Source organism: Acinonyx jubatus, chromosome A3 (assembly GCF_027475565.1).
Source record: "Acinonyx jubatus isolate Ajub_Pintada_27869175 chromosome A3, VMU_Ajub_asm_v1.0, whole genome shotgun sequence".
Classification (NCBI taxonomy): Eukaryota; Metazoa; Chordata; class Mammalia; order Carnivora; family Felidae; genus Acinonyx; species Acinonyx jubatus.
In genome coordinates, this window is record NC_069388.1 from 21,295,194 (window position 1) to 21,315,143 (window position 19,950).

General features: G+C 47.1%; 1 protein-coding gene across 3 annotated transcripts in view; it reads right to left on the reverse strand.

The window, feature by feature from the left end:
- Positions 1–19,950, reverse strand: part of CTNNBL1 (catenin beta like 1) — a 160,224-nt gene that overhangs the window by 16,793 nt on the left and 123,481 nt on the right. For all 3 annotated transcript variants that reach the window (XM_053199983.1, XM_053199981.1, XM_053199982.1), the window contains exons 12-13: positions 11,682–11,779; positions 9,581–9,661 (exon numbers count right to left, since the gene is read on the reverse strand). In XM_053199983.1, coding sequence (XP_053055958.1) covers positions 9,581–9,661; positions 11,682–11,779 — 179 coding nt within the window. The remainder of the gene's footprint in view (positions 1–9,580; positions 9,662–11,681; positions 11,780–19,950) is intronic.

Consider the following 19,950-nt stretch of genomic DNA (forward strand, 5'->3'; position numbering starts at 1 on the left):
TTCCCTGCAACAAAGAGACAAGCCCCGGATCTGCTGTTCCATTAGATAGGCCATCCTAAAACAATCTGGACACGTAAATCGAGTGCTCTTCAAATGGCAATATGACTAACAGGGATTAAAGAGAAATCCCCCAAACCCACTAACTTCCTTCAGTAAACATATCTTACTTTAAAAATTTTCAGGGGCACCTGGGTGGCTCAATCAGTGAAGCATCCGACTCTTGATTTTGGCCCAGGTCATTCATGGTTTGATCTATGAGTTTGAGTCCCACGTTGGGTTCCCCACCTACATTGTGGAGCCTGTTTAGGATTCTCTCTCTCTCTCTCTCTCTCTCTCTCTCTCTCTCTCTCTCTCTCCCCCTCTTTCTCTGTCCCTCCCCTGCGTGCACTGTCTCTGTCTCAAAAAAAATTTGTCAGAGTGCAAATCTATCGGTACTTTAAACTGTATCTGAAATGAGGCAGGAGAGTTAAGTTAAAATTTAAAGGAAGTCTTTCACAAATTCATTCATTCAACTCTCACCTCTGAGGAGAGAGAAGGTGATTGTCTTCTTTGTGAAGCAATGACAACTCAACATCCACATAAGCGCTTTTTACCTTTGAAAGCAGGGTATCTTCATTAACCTCACTTGCCGTTTGTGCCCTGTGTTGGGCACGCACATTTCAAATATCATTTTCAGATTTCACAGATGGAAAAATGGAGACAGATGTCAAATGACTGTCACTGAGTTTCGGTTAAAGACTCTGGTGGAAGGTGATTTCCTCATCCAAGACCTTTTTCTATTTGTCTCATCCCTCTGGTGATGGAGACGGGAGGCAACAAATGGGTAACGACAATAGCAATATTTCCAGAGGCCTCACTGTGTGCGAGGCACTGGGCTAAGCACTCCATGGATTTCTTATCTTTTCCTCAAAAGCAAGCACCCCAGGAGGCAGGAACTTTGACTATGTCCACCTTTCAGACAGGAAACAGAGGCTTAAGGAAGTGATATATCTCCTAACGCCACAAAGCTCATGGCCGAGTAGGAGTTGGAGACAGGATAAAACCCACGGAAGTTTGGCTCCAAGCCTGTGATTACTTTCATAGCTCAAAGAAGGAAAAAGTCTTTGTTTTATAGACCTTTTCCAGTATCAGCATACGAACAAATAGATAGATTTTTTTTTCTTGATGCCTTATCTAGGGACTAATGCAAACCAGCAGCATTAAATATAAGGTCATCTGGTTTCCTGGGCCTGTTTTTCCTTGTAAATTGAAGAAATTTTTTTAAAAAAGAGGACAGGGGCAGGGGGGCAGGAAGAATTTATAGTTGGCCGGCAAATTCCACATGCAGTTTGGGGGAGTTGGGGGGAAAAAAAATACACTCTGAAAGGTTTTGTGTGGTTCATTCCATGAGAGAGGGCTAGAATAAAAACTTAGATGGTAATTCAGTGAATGGCGCATTAAGTAGAACAGATTGCAATTCACAGCAGCATAAGCCTGTTTGGGGGCTGCTAAAATAAACAGATTCGTCTCCAAAGATACACAAGGAGGTGGTACGTGTGGTGTCAAGGTGTCATTTCTGCAGGCCTGCGCGTTGTCCCTCCCCTCCCCCAGCCACATCCTCACTTTAAATGGTAATCTGTCGTCAGGAGCACTACCAAATCACCACCTTTCCGCGCGCCTCACTCTCTCTCAGCAGGCAAGTCGCAAGCCTCCAAATGAGCATGTGGATGCCATTTCTAATCTGCCCCTGACAGGCAGCGAGCTGCCCCTCACTGATGGAAGGAGACAGTCATAAAAGAAGCTGCTACGAAGCCAATAAGAATCCCTCTTGCCTTAATAAGAGGGGACGTGACTCAGAGCCCCGACGGGTCACAGTTACTGTCTGTAGTCGTGGGCAAGAACTGCCCCACCATTTAGAAAAGTCCCATTTCTTTTTTTCTTAAAAAGCAAGGGGGAGAGTTTAAGCCATGGGAGAGACAGGTAAGTGGAGACATGTGGTGGGGGGAGGGGGGTTGTGCACAAACAGTGGCAAATAAAACCCCCTTCTAAGAGCTTCTAAAAAAGGGCAGGCTTTACAGGAGGAACCTAGACATTGCCAGTCATTTTTAGCCAGGGAAACCGAGGCTGGAGAATTAATAGAAGGGATTTTTTTTTTTTTTTGAGAACACATAACTAACTGACACCAGCTCTGACAAGAATCCAAGGATCTCAGGCCAGAGCTTTGCCCACACAGGAGAAACAGACTATGTGTTAGGCCAGCCCAGCATATAAGCATAGGACTGGTTTCTACAAACAATCTCGTTAATCTTCAAAGTGACCCTCTGGTAAAAGTGCCATGAAACTTAAAACATGCACAGGGCAAGTCATTTCCCAAAAAACAGAGTTCACTTGTGGCTAAGCTGAGATTTAACCTTGGGCCATATGACCTCAGGATTCATGTTCCTTCCACATTACCATGATGCCTCCATGACTGGTGTGCCTTCAATTTCTAAATGTACTGAAAAAGCAAAACAAAACAAAAATACTCATGATCGCTCATTGGAATTTTGACAACATTTAAGCCAGCCTTGAGAGAACCTGAGAGCTTCCCTGATAGCAGATACAAGAACACAAGGCCAGAGAAGAACAATCCTGTTGGGGGTGCTGAGAAAGTAAGATGGGCCCCTGCTTGTGAAGACTTAACTTTAGAGGGAGACAGTGACGAGTATACAGGCCAAAAAACACTTACAATAACAGCTACCACTTACGGCGTACTTCCTCGTGCCAGAAACTATTCTAAGTGATTTATACGTATTAGTTTATTTCATCTTCCCTGCAACCCTTCAAGATACGTATGATTATTCCCCTCCTTTTCCTGATGAGGAAACTGAAGCAGAGGCCAGATGTGGGTCTGTGTGGTGCAGGCTGGAGCGCACAGGGGGCCCTGAGGGCCCTGGGGGCCCCGGTGGGGCCAGGAGGGCAGGGGAGGCTTTCTGCAGGAACCGGCTCAGCAACTCTGAGCAGCATGCTTGGCACACAGGACACATTCAACCTGCATTTACGGACTGGCTTTTCTGCCAAAGCTCTTAAGGATACGGAGCAATAAGCCCGTTGCAGGGAAGGGATGTGAGGAAGATGGCATGGAGAGGAATTCTGGGCAAACAGCAGAAGGCTGGAGGAAGCAAAGGTTGCGCAGGCGCAAGCGGTACAGAACGGCGTTTGCACATCCCAAGGGGAAGGGCGGTGAGGGAGGGCTGCAGCTGGGCGGCAGGCAGGGCCCGGGAGGAGTTTAGAGCACAGCCTGCAGGTAATGCAGAGCCAGCGTGTCCTGGGTCTGGGTGGAGGAGTGTCGTAATGTGCTGTAATTTTAGGAAAATCTCTGGTTACTGTGCAGGGAATGAATCGGAGAGGACGGATCTCTGCAGGGAGACTGGTTGGTGAGGAGGGTGCGGCACTAACACGGGAGGAAAAGATGCTGGCTGTCCGAGTGTGAGTAGCGGTGGTGAGGACAGGGGAGCACGAAGAGCCTGGACAGAGGGTGGAGGTAAAACTATACCAGATGGATGCGCGGTGGGAGGAGGACGAGAGAAAGGAGGAAGAGGATGATGCCCAGGTTTCGACCTGGTTAAACTGGTGAGTGGCCCCGGCACGGCGGGGGGCGGGGGGCGGATGACACACAGTTAGGGCCACAGACTGGGCTCTGGACTCACTGAGCCACAAAGCCTACAGGTGATGTCCTGTGCGAGTGGCTGTGAGAGTCTGCAGACACTTGGGGAGTCACCAGCGCATGGCTCTGATCTTACCAGGCCCGCATCAAGCCTGTGAGGATGGCAGGGGGGAGCCCACAATCCCACTGAAACCGGGGGTCAGGGAAGATGAGAAAAGCCAGAGTGCGCAAGCCCACACCGCGAGGCAAGTGGCAGGGGCACAGGACCAGAACTGAGCCCCTCTGACTTCCTTTCCGGGGGTAGGGAGAAAGGCGGACTGATTGGGAAGGGGGCAGGCAGGGGGCCACAGAGGATGAGCAGGCATATGGCTAAGTCTGTGGGTGTCTAAGCGACAGGAAAAAGCACCAGGACACGGCCTCCCCCACCATCACGGGCTTCTACCGTCGGCTGTGTTCTGGCAAATTCATGGACCGAACATTCATGGAGAAAGTTTTGGGAACTGGTTTAAACAACAGCCGAGAGGAACTCTTAGCAAGATTCTCCTTTTTTAAGGATGTCCCGGAAGCTTGCAGCACAGTTAGCATAAGAATCAATGGCGGTCTCCGACTTATCCTGTCTATATCCTTACCCAGTGCTCTAGGACCACGTACCCCACGCATGCATTCCTGTGCTCTACCCACTTCTGTACAAAACCTTAAATGAGTTTCAAATGCTAAAGAAATAGCCCAAGTCTGTTTCAGACATCAAGTCCTGTGGATACTGTTTCATCACAAGGAGTCCATCTTTCTCTTTCCAGGATAAAGCCTAGAATGATTTAACTGTGGCAAAATTAGCATGCAATTTGTAAGTCATTACAGTGCAAAGTATGTGGTGAGAACACTTTATTGAATAAACCTGCTGAGTATAATTTTCCCAGGAACTAAAAAAGGGAAACCTCTCTCCAAGGCTCTCCTCCCTCTTTTAAAATCCCTGCCAGTACCTATATAATTATGTCTCACTTCTGACAGTCAGGAGCCAGGCGTCTCTGTACATTTAACCAACAGAAGCCAGAAGGAACCAACGAGAAGTCAAGACAACTTTCCAACACCAGGGATCTCGGTATTTTCTGGGCTTTGTGTTGTTGGGGGAGTCAGGTGAAATCTGCTGAGACAAGCATCCTGAATATTTACAGATCATGGAGAACTAACTGCTGCTCACCAGAAGAGTCTAAGAACCGCATGCCCTTTAAAAGTTCAGGTCAAATCTTGTAACCAGGAGCCCCGAGGGCAAGTCCAGATACACTGTGGCCCTGGAATCAGTCGCAGAACAAAACATGGAAGCAGCGTGTCACTGTGCCCGACGTGGAAGTCTTTGACAGTCACAAATCACTGCAGGAATGCGATTCGAACTGAATTTGTGTGCAATTACCAGGTTGTCCTGTAGACTCTTAGGTAGGAGTATTTTACCTTGTTGAACTCTGCCACAGTAGGCCACAGAATCTACACGGATGTCCTCAGATAAGTTTGATGATGGGACCAATTATAACCGTTTATGTATTTTTGAGAGAGAGACAGAGAGAGAGAGAGAGAGAGAGAGAGAGAGAGAGAGAGGGAGGGAGAGAGAAAGCAAGCGAGCATCCAAATAGGGGAGGGGCAGCGAGAGAGGGGGACAGATCATCTCAAGTGGGCTCTGGGCTGGCACCAGAAAGCCTGACATGAGGCTCGAACTCACGAACCGTGAGATCATAACTTGAGCCAAAGTCGGACACTCAACTGACTGAACCACCCAGGATGATGGGGCTAATTATAGAGCAAAGAAAAATTAGGGTTAAAAATGAGAGTCAAGAAAAAGAAAATGAGAGTTACGGAATAATGTAGAAAAAACCTAGGACCCTCAATTTTCCTTCATACCCAAGGACAAATGTTAATTGCATCTCAGGAGCAACGGTTCTTCGTTTACTGCATGTCGGTCACTATGTAAGTCCTGAGAATATGCTGAACGAGAGAGACTACAACACCAGAGACACAGTAAACAAATAACTTATGACAGGCTGTGAAGAGGCACCGGGGATGGGGGTGCTGCTTACATACGGTGATCACTGAAAACCTGTCTGAGGAGGTAACCTTCAGGCTGAGACCTGAAGGTGGAGGGAAACACCACACGAGAAGAACCAGGACGGAGGGGAGAAGCAAATGCAAAGGCTGTGGGGCAGGAAGGAGTGCACAGTGGCAGGAGAGGACCTTAACAAAATGGGGAGCACCCCGATCATGCAAAATCTCGCCGCGCTAGGAGAGTCGGAAAATGTGAGTGCACGTAGGGGCGATGGGGATGCAAACAGGCCTTAAAGAGACAACGGAAGATTGTCTGGCCACGGGCTATGTGCCAAACCCTGTGAATCAGCTTTCAGCTTTCGCCAGATCGCTCCTTTTGTAATTCCCCTAAGTACACAGGTTGGGACACACACCTTGAAAAGAAAACAGCACCAAGGAAGAAAATAAGGCAGGGAACTTAAGCTGTTTGTCCAGTCAGAAACAAGAAAGAAGTCGGGCTCTAAAGCCCATGCTCCCCCTTCTCATCCTGGGCTCCTGTGGTTTAGCTTACCACTCACCCCCCACTGGCTTCCCACTGCCCCTCCGCTGCTCCTGTTCCTCTTTAGTTGGATATGCCTGACACGTCTCCCATCTTTTCAAGTGCGGCTCAAGTCTTGCCTCATGCCCGCAACAGCTGAGGGTGCCCCTAGGCGCAGCCGACTGCTCCCCGCTCCCCGGGGGCCTCCGACCCTCGCCAGCAGCGCCGCCCCTGGGGCCCCTTCTTCCACCGGCATCTCTGACTCTCACCCCTGCCGGCGGCTAGCCCAGTGCTTCGCACAGAGCAGGCGTCTGAGAAGTATTTGCCCAACAACTGGATTCTCTCCAGTGAATCTGGGTCAACTGCAAACCACGGCCATTTGCACTGTGCCCAAGGAAGTCTGAAGTTTGCAGTGAAGAAGGGGGCTCTGAGACACTAAAAATGTCAATACCTGACCCCCAGTATCTGGGTCAATACCTGACCCTGTTATCTAAGGTCTTTTTTGTTGCAGACTTGGCGAAGTGTGTGAGATATTTATTCATTACTGATCTAACGGTCAATGTCATCAAATGCCTGAGAAATAAGCATTCAATTCGAGTCAACAAATATTTGCTGAGTTCCCAACGGGTGTAGGACATCCAAGTTTAATGGAGACGGGGTGGGGTGAGGCAGCAAATTGCTCATGACTTAAGAGAGAAGACTGCATGCGGGAGAGGTGAAAAGGAGGTCGTTTTGTTCCGAGCCACCGTCCACCTGCGAAGCGGCTGCATCTGCCAGGATGGAGCCGGAGTGCTGGCAGAGAGCGCTGCTCACGCATGCATCCTTCGCCCCCCACCCTGCCCTGTCTCTCTGCGCAGCGCCGAGGCTGCTGGGCACTAATGGCCTTGGAATGTTTGCCAGTGCCCAGCAAAACGGCCTTGGCATCAAGGAGACAGAGGTCTGTCAGGGAATGGCAGGGGCCCCGGTGCCCGTGGCACACAGAAGCTCGGTGAATGCCGGGGCAGAGTGGCTGCAGCAATTACTCTCCGTCGGTGCTAATCAATTTCACACCCTCTTCGATGCTGATAACAGATAATCTGGTGGGAAGCAGGCCAAGTTTCCCACCGGCCGCGAGCAGGCTGCCCCCCCTCGCGCCCAGCAGCTTACTCGGTCTCCATCAGCAAAACGTCTACTCCAGCTTCCCCTCAAATGACGTAGATGACAGTGCCAACTTTGGTCTGGCAGGGGGACTCCTTCTGGGACAGATGGCAAGGGGGATGCCCTCAGGAAAAGGACTGCCCGACTAGCTTAAAAGTTGACAAGAACTGCAAAGGAAGCTAGGAGCACCAAGCAGGGGCCACGGTTCCTCCAAATTCAGCAAGGTGCTTTACATACTTTATGCTTAGTGTTATAACAACCCCAAGAGGGAAGTGTTATTTCCATTTTACAGATGAGAAAACCGGAGTTTAGAGAGGTCAGCTCATTTGTCCGAGGTCTCAGAGCCAGGACGTGGCAGAGCTGGGATTCAAACTCGGGGTCCTGCGACTCCCCACTCACCAACCTTTTCTCCGAGGCCGCTGCTCCTCTGTATTCGGGACAGTTCGGTCACTGATCAGCCTCTCACTCTGCTTGTCCTCCACCCTGCTGCTAAAAACTGGCAGGGTCCCTAGAGGATGTTCACTTGAACCTGAGGCACTACTTTAAGCAGAGGAGGACCTGAGAGGTCACCTCTGCTGTTACATTTCAGTTAGGGAACAGGCTACATGAAGCATGGTTTGACGAGCCATGGCCAGGCAGGGACTGAGAGGCGGTGCTTGCCTAAAATTCCAGGTCTCTAGACTCCCAGGTGCTCTCTCTCTCCCTGAAAACTTCCTCTAGCAGATAACACGGGTCTTCAGCCAGAGCTGGAGTTCTAACTGTCTCATGGCTGTGTCCCTCCAAAATTCCAGGGAAATTTCAGTTTGTTTCTAATTATCATTCAGATGAAGAAAAAGAAGCCATCACTCTGGCACTTAAATAGTCACTAAGCGGCCATCCTCATAAGTTACCGGAAAGGGAAGAAAAGACGGAAAAGGAAACCTCAATCAAAGGACAAAATAAAGGCAGTGGGAGGGTGGAACGAAGCAACTGCGTGCGTAACATGCTGGCATCTGAAGTCCAGCCTCAGAATTCAGTCCCGGCCTTTTATCTTGCAGTAGCATCAGCGTATAAACGAAGAATGTCCCAGGCAGTCAATTCAATCAATCAACAAACATCTGAGGACTTACTAGGTTTAGGCAAATCACAAGAATGATAACCACAGCTATCTGTCCACTGGCATTCATAAATGGAGGTGCATATTTTGTAAAAAGGGAGGGGTAGGTACGAGGGGTGAAGAGAAACAGGACAGACAACAGGGTCACCGCCTCCCCTCCAAGCTCTCGCTCTGGCCTGAGGCCTAGCTTGAGGGCAAATGCTAGTGTAAGTCCCTGTGCACATGGCCCGCCCCGCAGCCGGACTGTTCCAACACGATGGGACCAGGCGCTGAAACTGACTCTCCCACCAGTGAGGGTCAAAAGCCTCAAGTGCGCTTTAAGGCAAGAAGAATGAAAAGAGAATGGAGTGATACGGCAAATCAAGATCACAAGGAAAATGAAGTCTATTACAGACTTTGAAAAAAGCAAGGAAAGGATCCTTTTGCAATGTGACCAAAGACTGAGGAATGTCTTGCAGGGGTGAGAATACAGATCGACATTAAACAGCAGACAACAGTCTCTGCCCCAGTGAAGGAGACAGATGAGAAAGGCAGAGGCCAGAGATGGCAGAGAACAAAACAGAATCAGGTGGAAAGTACGGAAGGCAGGACACCAGCACAGCAAACACAGTCCCTCAAGACAAAAACCTAACAAATTTCATTTTCAGCAGCTGCCAGCGGAAGAAATTACGGTCGGTCCTCTGGAACCTGCTATGCAGGCTCCGCTGCGGTGCCTCTGAGTCTCCCTTCTCCGGGTCTCCAGTTTTTCATCTGGATTCAGTGACCTCAGACTTCCTTCCCAGTTCTTATCCCCTGAGATCACCCTTCCCTCGGGTGCTCCCCTTGCGACTACAGCAGCCAGCAGGAGTTTGAACTAAGACAGACTCTGCCAGCTCGGCCAACGTGGTACCAAGTCACAGCCCTGCACTTTGCTCGTGTCAGGGGTACCCGTGCTATCACCCAGACCCCCAGGTCAGACAGGGATCCTTCCTCCGAAAGCACTTCCACTCCTATTAGAAGAGCGGTTATAACCACTGGCAGACGGTCATCCGCTCCATGCTCACACCAGGCTAGGTGGCATGGGGGGGTAGGTGGCACCTGTGCCCTTGCCTGCCCTGCGGGGAGAGAGAAGGTACAAAGAGACCCGAACGGCATGCAAGTCAACAGCCGGCAAAAGACAGGCAGGGATACGTACATGTTTCTCCCCTTCAATCTTCTTGTCGGCCACCTGCATTGCGTCCAGGTATTTAAAATGCAGCTCCATCAGTCTGTCAACCTGAAAGAGAGATGTTTCAGACATGAGTGAGAAGGAAAAGGCACACCAAGGCAAGAGAACAGCAGAGCCCCTCCCAACAGGAGGCCCCTCTACCGCTTGCTTCCGACGTCGGCTACGAGCTCTGCGTAGGAAACCAGCAGGAATGGACGGAAGAGCCAGGGCAGAGCGAGCAGACCCCTGGGGCGGATGCAGTCTGAATGCAGGCCTAGTCCCACAAGGAGGCTGCGTTTCCAGCTTGGCCAGGGCTCCCGCGAATTCAAGTTGTTAAATATAAATAAATAAATAAGAATTCAAGTCCCTTCTTGCAAAGAGAAGGAGCTTGAAGTTACATACTTGATATTCACTTAGAACTTTACAGAAATTTTTTTCCAACTGAAACCTCTCATGTTCGGATTCTACCCCAGAGCTGATCTTTTTTTAAAAAGGTCTGCGTAAAATCTCTTTAGTTGCTTTCGAGTCAGAAGAGAGTACAAGAAAAAAAACTCTTTCAGCAACTTAAAAAAAGGCCCTGACTTTTGCTCAGCGATAACTTAAAAATCAGTTTTCAACTTAGCAAAAGTCATGCTTCAAACATGGCCTGAGGAACACTCAGTGGGTTTGAAAAAGTTTCATTTTTGCCTAAGACTTCCAAAAGACTGAACAAACACTGTGAAACCAGCCTAGACTTCTAACCTCTCTCTTTACTAGGCTGGCACAGCCACGGCTCTTGGCAACCCTGGTATTTACTCAAGAGCTTACAGTGGTTAACAGCAGATGGTGCTTCAACACGGCATCAGAGTCCAGGAGGACTGTGCCCAAACCCTCTCTGGATAATACCGACGCCCCCAAGATCTTGTATATTTCAGTTTACCAAATATTTTCGTGTCCATTATTTCCTTACACCTTACAAAAACCTGAGAATGTGGGCAGGAAAGACAGACAGTGACCCTAATTTTAAAGATGAAGAAACTGAGGCACAGATGTTAAATGTCACCAGGGTGACATGACTGCTAAGGTGGTCTACGCCTGACTTTACGATGGCCTCTTCCCCATGCTATGCTGCCAGTGAGGCTGGAAAAACTGGTCAGAGAGACAGTCATAAACCTCTCTCCGAAGTACAACAAACTTTCAGCCTTACCTGGCAGTGGGAAGGAACAAGATTATTGCATGTAATCAAAGGGACTTTCGTCCTTAATGTCATGCATCTAGAATGATCTAACTTGTGACTAGTGAGTGGTGGGATCATCATTGAGAGTGATTGTGGGCAAATGACATGACTCTAAGCATCGGCTGCTTCTTCTGCAGATGTGAACAATACCTACACAAAGGGTAAACCACACGGTATTGTGAGAATATAAGGGATAATATATTGTCCCACAAGAATGTAAGGGACCTGCTGAGTCACCCAATCCACAGGAATCATTAAATAGACGGTGGGTCCTATCACTGTTAAAAATCTTTTTTTGGTATGGCACACTAGATAACAACATAATATCTACCTAATCTCATTTACGTGATCATTCCCATGTTCCACAGTCCCTCTAAGGACAGGCTCAACCCTTTCCTTATGTCCACAACGGAGCCTTCATTTCCATCACCACCACCTAGTAAGGACTCATTTAATCTTCCTCTCATTGACTCTTCCTCAAGATGGGAATTAATGTGTCCATCCTACAGATAGGGAAAATGAGGCTCAGAGTGGCACACATCTTGAAAAGAGCAAAACCAGGTTCAAATCCAGATGTCGGAATCCAGAGGCTATGTTCTTAATCGCTTTGCCATGCTGTGCAACCCTTAACCCAAATCCTATTACAACTCACTCTGCCTGGGTCTAAAAATCTTCCTAAGGTGCTGGTTGCTGCCACCCTAAGGTGTAACTGTGCCCAGACGGATGTATCTGGAGATGACAGGCAGAGTCACCAGAACAACCTCTAAAACCCAAAGCAATGCTGGAGAAGGTATTTTAGGGCAGGAGCTCAGCTCAGCACTCCTTTTGCCCTGACGGCCCTGGGCCCCTCCTTACCGCGTAGCAGGCACCCACCTTCTCACTGTCATTTTCAGTGAATTTATTCAGAAGCCGGGTTCGCTGCTGTCCTCTCAGGTTCCGCAGGAGGGAAGCCAGGATCGAACAGACGTGCTCTGGGTTGGGAAGGAGAAAAGAGAACATGCTGTGATCAGAGCAGTAATTATTACCTCTCTCCAAGCCTGCCCTGGTTCTATTGGAGGAGGAGTAAGTAGGCCTCCCTGACTGCCACTATTGATTAATAAGACAAGAACCTACACTGTGTCATTGCAAACCTGAACTGATCTTCACATACTGCACAAGAAACATATTCAAAAGCGATGATATCCTCAAGGACAACTTGAGCAAGTGAATCAAAACTAAGTTAGAATTTCTAGTCTGCCTGGAATTAATTGATTTTTATTGTCCACAACAGAACCTTAAACTAATCTCCCATTTGCAGAAATAACCTGTGAACACAGTATGAATATCAGCTTTGAGATGAGTATATAAAGAACAAGTAAAACGTATTCTATCATATTCTCAAATTACCTTATACTTTTCCCAAGTAAACATCCCAGAATTAAGCAAGAAATATGATAGGGTCCCAGGGTCGCCACTTCTGGTGCAACTAAAACTCCCTACTTCAAGTTCGAAAGCAGCTGGACAGTAAGTACTTCAAAATGGTGACAATGCTTTTTGAGTTCACATAACCCACAGGCTTCTATTATGAGCTACTATTTTTCTACCTTGGGAAGAAGAGGGTAATTGAAGGGTATATTATAGGCTTTAGCTGTGAAGAGATTCTTTTCTTTAAAAAGAATTTTTTAAAATCAAGAATAATGACCTTGAAAAGGAGGCAGCAGAAGTCTAGTCGTGGAGAAATGGCAGAGTGAAGTTTATTCTGAAATAATGCCCACCGTGTGGGCAACAAATATTCTATTCGGAGAGGGACTAAGAACATCTTCACAGGTCAGACTTCTCTTGAATTCTCAGAAAGTCACTTGACTATTCATTAAAGCCACAGGTCGGCAATTACCATAGCACAGATTGAGTCTGTTTTTTCCTCACGTATGTCAGAAGTGTTCCTGCCTCTTCACATCCTTGATTTCTCTCTTCTTAAAACATTTATTTAAAAAGAGAGAGAGAGCGAGCGAGCACGCACACGCCCAAGCGCATGAAGGCGAGGGGCAGAGAGAGAGGCAGAGAAACAATCCCAAGCAGGCTCCGTGCTGTCAGCACAGAGCAATGTGGGCTCGATCTCATGAACCTTGAGAAATCAAGAGTTGGACGCTTAACTGAGCTACCCAGGCGCCCCTATGTCCCCAATCTCTTAATGCTGGAGTAGGTTGGCATTCTATCTTCCACCTACCTTCACTTCCCTGGGAAGCCCCATGCTAGTCCCACGGCTTTTAAAACCACTTACAACGCGGGTCTGCGGGCCAGTCTTGTTCTCTGAACACAGACTCACGTGTCTGCCTTTCTACCTGCTTTCTGCACGTGGTTGTCAACAGCTCCTTTAAACCGAATATGTCCCAAATCAAACTCCCGATCTGCCTCCTCAGATCTGTTCCCCGCGGTCTTTTCCACCTAGTTAATGGCAACCAGGTTCTCCAGTTCCTCAAGCCAAAAACAGTGGAGATGTCCCTTATTCTCTCTCTCTTTTCTCACAGGTCCCATAGGAAAGAAACCTTGTCAGCTTTCTCTTCACATCATACCTAGAATCCCATCTCTTCTTTCTGCTGCCCCCACTGTGGCTACTTTGGTCCAAATCACCCTCATCCCTGGCTGGAATACTCAACAGCCTACTTGTGGGGGTCTCTCTGCTTCCACTCTTGCCCCCCCCCCCCCCCCCGCCCTGGTCTAATCTCCATAGAGCAGTCAGAATGATCCTTTAGGTTAAAACCCAAAGTCAGATCCCCTCATTCCTCTGTATAAAACCCTCCGATGGCCCCCAACTCACTCAGACTAAACACTGCTTCTAATGTCAGGCACGCTCCTACTCTGGAGCCTCTGTGCCTGCTGTCTCCTCTACCCGAAATGCTCTTCACCAGATTATCTGCACGGCTCAGTCTTCACACCCAGTTTAATTCAGCTGTGATCTTCTCAGTGAGGCTTCTCCTTGACTCCCCTACTCAAAAAACACTTGTTGGCACAGCTAGTTAACTGGTGAAACAGGCAGAACTCAAACTTCAGCTTACTCATTCAGTCATTCACTGACCACTTGCTGGTCTTTGGGCCTGGCAAACGCTTGGTGCTCAGGGCCCCCAAACAATCAACACATTATCCCTAACCTTGAGGAGCTCCTTGTCTAGTGGGGAAAACAAAACAATAATTACAGTACAGTGTGACAAGTTCCATCGCTGAGGTAGGCACAGGGGACGTGGGGAGCACAGATAAGGGATATCTGACCTAAAAGGATTACCAGTGGAGGTAACTAACAACTGAAAATCTTTAAAAAGCCCAAAACAACAGCCATGGCTGACAACCAGGTAGAGAAGAGGAGAGAGCACTGCAGGCAGAAGGAACAATATATGCAAAGGCCATGTCATATCCACATGGAAGAGGGGAGGCCAGTTAGGTGGCAGAGGTTGGATCATGAAGAAAAGTGGCAAGAATCTACTCACGAATTTTAAGCTGGGGAGGACAAGACTAAATTGGGAGTTTTGACCAACCCTTAGCAGCTAGTCCTTTTAGAGATGAAGATTAGGAAAATGTTTCTCTTTCCTGATGAATTTTTTGTGCTTATCAGGGTTCCCTCTTTGCCTTGGCTGCTGGGAAGCTCAAAGATGAATTTATGCTCAACTATAGGAAACAATTTCTTTTACTGCCTTATTAGTGATTCCCTCCATGCTCCACCAATGGATTTTAAAACAAAAGTAATGGACGCACATGGTAAAAACCAGACTATACACAAAGGTATAAAATGTATTCAACAAATATTTATTGAACACCTAATATTTGTCTTTTCACAAACTCCTCTCACTACCCTTTTCCTCTTCCCAAGGGGAAGAAAACCTATAGGTAGGTATCTTGTGTACATTTTCAGAGGAGAGGAAAAAAAAATATTATACCTTTCTATATCAGCACATATTTAGTTTTTTTCTAACGGCCATCTAGAATTCCACTGACATTATTTATCATAATTTAGTGCCTCACCCAATCATTAATACTTCAGGTGGTTTCCAGTTTTCGGTGGTTTGTTTGTTTCTGCTATTAGAAACAATGAAGCAATAAACATCCATGTGCACACATTCTGGCAAGTATACTTTAATTTCTGGTAAGGAATACACTTTTGCACGTGTGCAAATTCCTAAGAGTGGAATTGGGGGAGTCAAAAGCTATTTGCATGTGTCAAAAGACACTGACAAATTATTTGCCAAAAAGGTTGTACCAATTCTATGTCCACTCTCAGTGTATACACACACACACACACACACACACACACACACATACACACACACACACACACACACACGGAGAATGGAAGCAGAATTACATATATATTATAAAAGAGTATCTGTTTTCCCATAGCCTCGCTCAGATTGGATACTATCCAACTTAAAAATTATGACAACATGGAAGGTGAAAAATGGGATCTTTTTTGATTAGCATGTTTTTGTTCTTGTTACGCACAAGGTTGAGCACCTTTTCTGATATTTACTGACCCCCTGTATTGCTTTATGGGTGAACTACCTGGCCTTATCCTTTGCCAATTTGATTCCTACAAGCTGTCTGTAAATGAAGAGCATTATCCTTTTGTCATGTATGTTGCAAATATTTCCCCCAGTCTGAATTTGTGTTTTGACAAATTCTTATTCAAATCTAAGGTTTAGTACCACCAGACTGTCCGCTGTAAGTGGCTTCAAATACCTAGTGGCAAGAAGTAGGGTACAATAATAATTGCCACCTATTGTGTATCTATGACAGTAGGCTGATTTGAGTCTGTACACAATTTTCTCATTGAATCATCACTACTAAGCTGTGAGAAAGGTACTATCCTCATCTTGTAAATGTAGAATCCAAGACTCAGAGAGGTTAGTTAACTGACTTAAGGTACATGTCCTTCAGTCAGTGGTGGGAACTTAGGTTTGAACCTAAGATGCCTGACTGTAAACAGTAAGCTTCCCTCCTATGTTGTTATATGCTTCCCACATATAAAAGGTAAACATCAAAGCTTTTATAGACGAAAGATAAAACAGACCAGAAACTAAAGCATGCAAAGCCTGACAATGTACTTCATGTGGCGCTCATTGTGTCCAAAAGATTGGCACTATGTAAATGTGGATTTAAAAAAAACCTCTACAGTTTTAATGAGAGGAAAACGAAGCAAAAGGCCATATGGAGTAAGACATGAATAACAACCCCTCTTTCCTCTCTTTTACTGAATTACTCTTTCCAGAAGCGGTTTCTACCAGATTCCAAATAAAGAAGAGACTTTGGGTTTTCGGCAGCTCTGCAGATACTGAACCAGAACTTCTCAATTTTCCCTTTGACTCTTGCTGATTGAATGGACGGGAAAGAGCTACAAGAGACCATTCTCTGTATACCTGAGCGAGGTGGGGGGGGTGGGGTGCTGGCGGAACGGTGAGGTATCAGGAGCTGTAATTTTCAAAGAGGAAAATGTAATACACAGAATCATCTTTTTGGCACTAGGTCATATTAGCATGCATTCCTATAGCTCATCCCAGCCTGGAGCAGGAGAGATCTTGATCAACTGCAGGGGTATATACTAAGAACAAATGGCATTTACCTATTTGTTTGGGATTCTAAGTAAAGAACAAGTTGTCAATTTCAGGAGACCCGAAGCTGCTTACGTACCTTCCATCTCTCCGGGCGTTGTGGCTGGCTGGTGCCTGCCAGACAGGAAAACACTTCAGCCACCCCAAGTTTTACACTTTCTTTCCCTCCCTCCCTCTCCCTCTCCCTCTCTCTCTCTCTCTCTCTCTCTCTCTCTCTCACACACACACACACACACACACACACACACACACACACACACAGAGTTTCATTAGCCCCTAATAAATGTAGCTTCCCTAGGAACAGATTTCAGCCCAAGGTGGTGTCAATTTTTCATGCACCAAGAAGATGGGGAAAGCTGCTGGCACAGAGAGCAGGGGAGATAACAGGTTTATCTGCTGGCCAGCACCGCTCAGCTGCTCTGTCATTTCGACAGGATAAAATGGAGGCGAAGGATGGCTATGGAGCTGTCAACGCAGATGGGGTGGATGTGGGGACTCCCACTGTAGAAAACAACCTCTAAGGCAGGGCCCAGGGAGAACAGAACACACACACACATATTAAAGGGATCCACAAGGCTCCCGAGGGGAGAGGCCAAGCATATCTACATTTTCAAGTCACTAAGTAGGGAGGTTGGGGTCTTAGTGGAGTATTAGAGAGCTAGTACTGAAATTGTGCCAGTGTGAGCCCCTGCCCGCCAGTGCCCTGCTCAACAGTCAGACAACTGCCAGCCTCAGACCCTAATTAGTGAAACTGCCTAGAGGGGTGGTCCTGGGCCCTCTTCCTTAGTTCAAATCTCTTTAAGGGACTTTCAAGGGTGATTAGACACAATGGGTTAGACCCCTCAGTATCTGCAAGGGGACTAAAAGTTTGATTCTCTAGGGTCAGTTAGGATTCTGTAATTTTCAGAGCCGGAAGAAGAATCAGAAATCTTTGTTTCAACTCCACTGGAATTTCAAGTATAGAAGCAAAAACCCTGATATGGGATGTGATTTGCTTCGGATCAAAAGTACCTTTGTGGGCCACTCGAATCTAGATGTGCAGTTTATCTTCTTTTAAAATCATGACAGAAACTTTTAAGAATCTGATGAACCCTATGTATGCCATCCTTTGCAAAATATCTACACAAATGTAACATCTCCATGGAATTTCAGCGTGTTCCCATCTCTCAAGGATGGCTCCTTGGCTAAGAACCCATGACCTAGTATATCCAGATCAGAGGTCTTTCCAGAATGGCACAAACCACACCGTGGCAGTCACTCCAACTAGCCTCCCACAGTGTTCACTGTTTTTGTAAAGAATGGGATGGGTAACATTTCCCATCCTCATTCTTAAAAAAGGGTGGTCCAAATCCCAAGCGGTTAAAACAACACCTTCTCTCTGTGAGGAGAGCTATTTACCCACAGACAGGCCCATTAACAACCAGGCCGACCAGTGGTCCACCGCTGAGAAAGACACATGGATACACCAAGAAGTCCAACTCCTGGACCCTGTTCCAGAAAGGCCAACAAGTAAATTAACTAATTAACCTTATGCGGGGCTTTTAGGATCAGACACACTTGGATTTGAATCCTGATGCTGGCACTCACTAGCTGGTTAAACTAAACCATGGGCACACTGTTTAATCACTAAGTCTCAGCTTTCCTGTTTGTAAAGTGGGGTTATCCCCTCCATCTATTAAATCCATTATGCCAAGCGAGCTAGGTACATAATAGGCACCCAACAGACATCCACTTGAGAGTTGCTGTCTTGAAGAAGAATCTCAGAGGAGATTCTCACCCATGCACTTGTCATAGACCACCACCTAGCCCCTTCCACACCACATCCTGATCACATGCCTACCACCGAACATGTTCCAGTCTGCCTGCACCATCCTCACTGGCCTGTGCTGAGAAAAACAGAGACTTAGGTGGCCCGACGTTCTTAGCTGGTAGGGTTATCTCCTATAACTCAAGATTTGTTCTGACCCTAAAATGGAGTAAGGCCAACCTCACTCAGACTCTTTAATCCTACGATAGATGAAAATAAAGTTCTTACGTGCGACTACCCATAAAGCCAAATAATAGAAGTTCTGGGAGACTTGCGGACAGCCCTAGCAAGCTGAAGGACACGGCGTCCATAAGCAGAGAGGGTCCTACTTTTTAATAAAAATAAATGTAGTCGGCCTGGGTAATCATTCACCTTTTGCTCTTGCTGCAGAACTGAAAACACAGCACGTGGTCTGTAGAGGGCATGAAAAACACCATCTCTTTTAGGAGTTTTGTAACCACAGGACAATTAATAACAGGGCACGAAGTGGTGCCCACACCAGTGATTCCTTTTCTCAGACTTCTGAGTACCTACTACTATGTGCCAGGCAACGTACGAAGTGCTGGCACTACGGAGGTCAAAAGACACTCCATTCCAGAGGAGCTCACTGCCCTGCGAGCAAGACTAAGAAACAGACAGCTACAATCGAGTACACAGTTAACTGGCACGTGTGGAACATGCGTAGACACTATGTGAAGCGCCCTAATTTAGTTGGGGATGGGGTAGGAAAGAGGAGGAAATGTAAGGAAGGGTTGGCTGTATAGATCGAGACAAGAGGAAAACATTGTTCTCAGGGACCCCTGGGAGTGACACAGGGCTATAGTGTTATGCTGGCAAGTGAATGGTCGTGCAAGTTTTCTGTGATAAAGTTGGTAGAGAGACAGTGGCTAGGATTTGGGATTCTATGGGCACATTTAGTTCTTACAATGCAGATCTAGACTGTGTTCCTGAAGTCAAGGATAAATGGACTGTGCTCCATTAACAGGTCTCTCAAGGTGGGGAACGGGGGAAGAAGGTGACAAGGAACACAGCAATAATCCCGAAACGACTTCCTTATCCTTCTGTGCCAAGAGATTTCAGAGGTGTCCTACTTGCATCTCTTGAAGTTTGGGTTCCGTGCGTCACGGGAAGATTACATTCACCGAAAAGGAAGAAGAGGCACTGGTAAGCAGAGCTGGGCCACAGGAGGCAGCCTCCAGGGGTCTTAGACACCGGAACTGACACGGATTCATTCATTTATTCATAAAATAGAATCCTACAATGTATAAGATACAGTGTTTGAAGACAAAGACAATCAGACACTGATCCTTCCCTCCAGGTGCTTGTGGTCTCTTATGTCTAAAATTACTTGATAGAAAGTGATAGTGCATGAAAAAGAGGCAGAAACTACTGAGGAGGCAAATCCTCCCCTAGCCAGGGTATCTGGGAAGACTGGTGGGCAAGATACTACTGCACTGAGCCTAGGAGAAGAGAAGAAAGCAAGAAAAGAGCCTTGAAGGGAGAAGGGGGCAATGGGAATAAGGGCATGTCAAGCAGATGGAGAAGCATGAATCGAAGACATCAGGCTGGAATGCACATGGTATGGACAGAGAACTGGGAAGGGATCCAGTGGCAGAGGGAAGGGAGGATGAAAGGTGAGGAGGTTGGAAAGGGGGGGGGGGGGAGGGGAGGGGGCGGGTAGCGCAGACCATGGATAAATATAAATGCTGATCAATATCCTCACAGCCTGGCATTTAAATACTGGCCCAGCCTGGCTGGT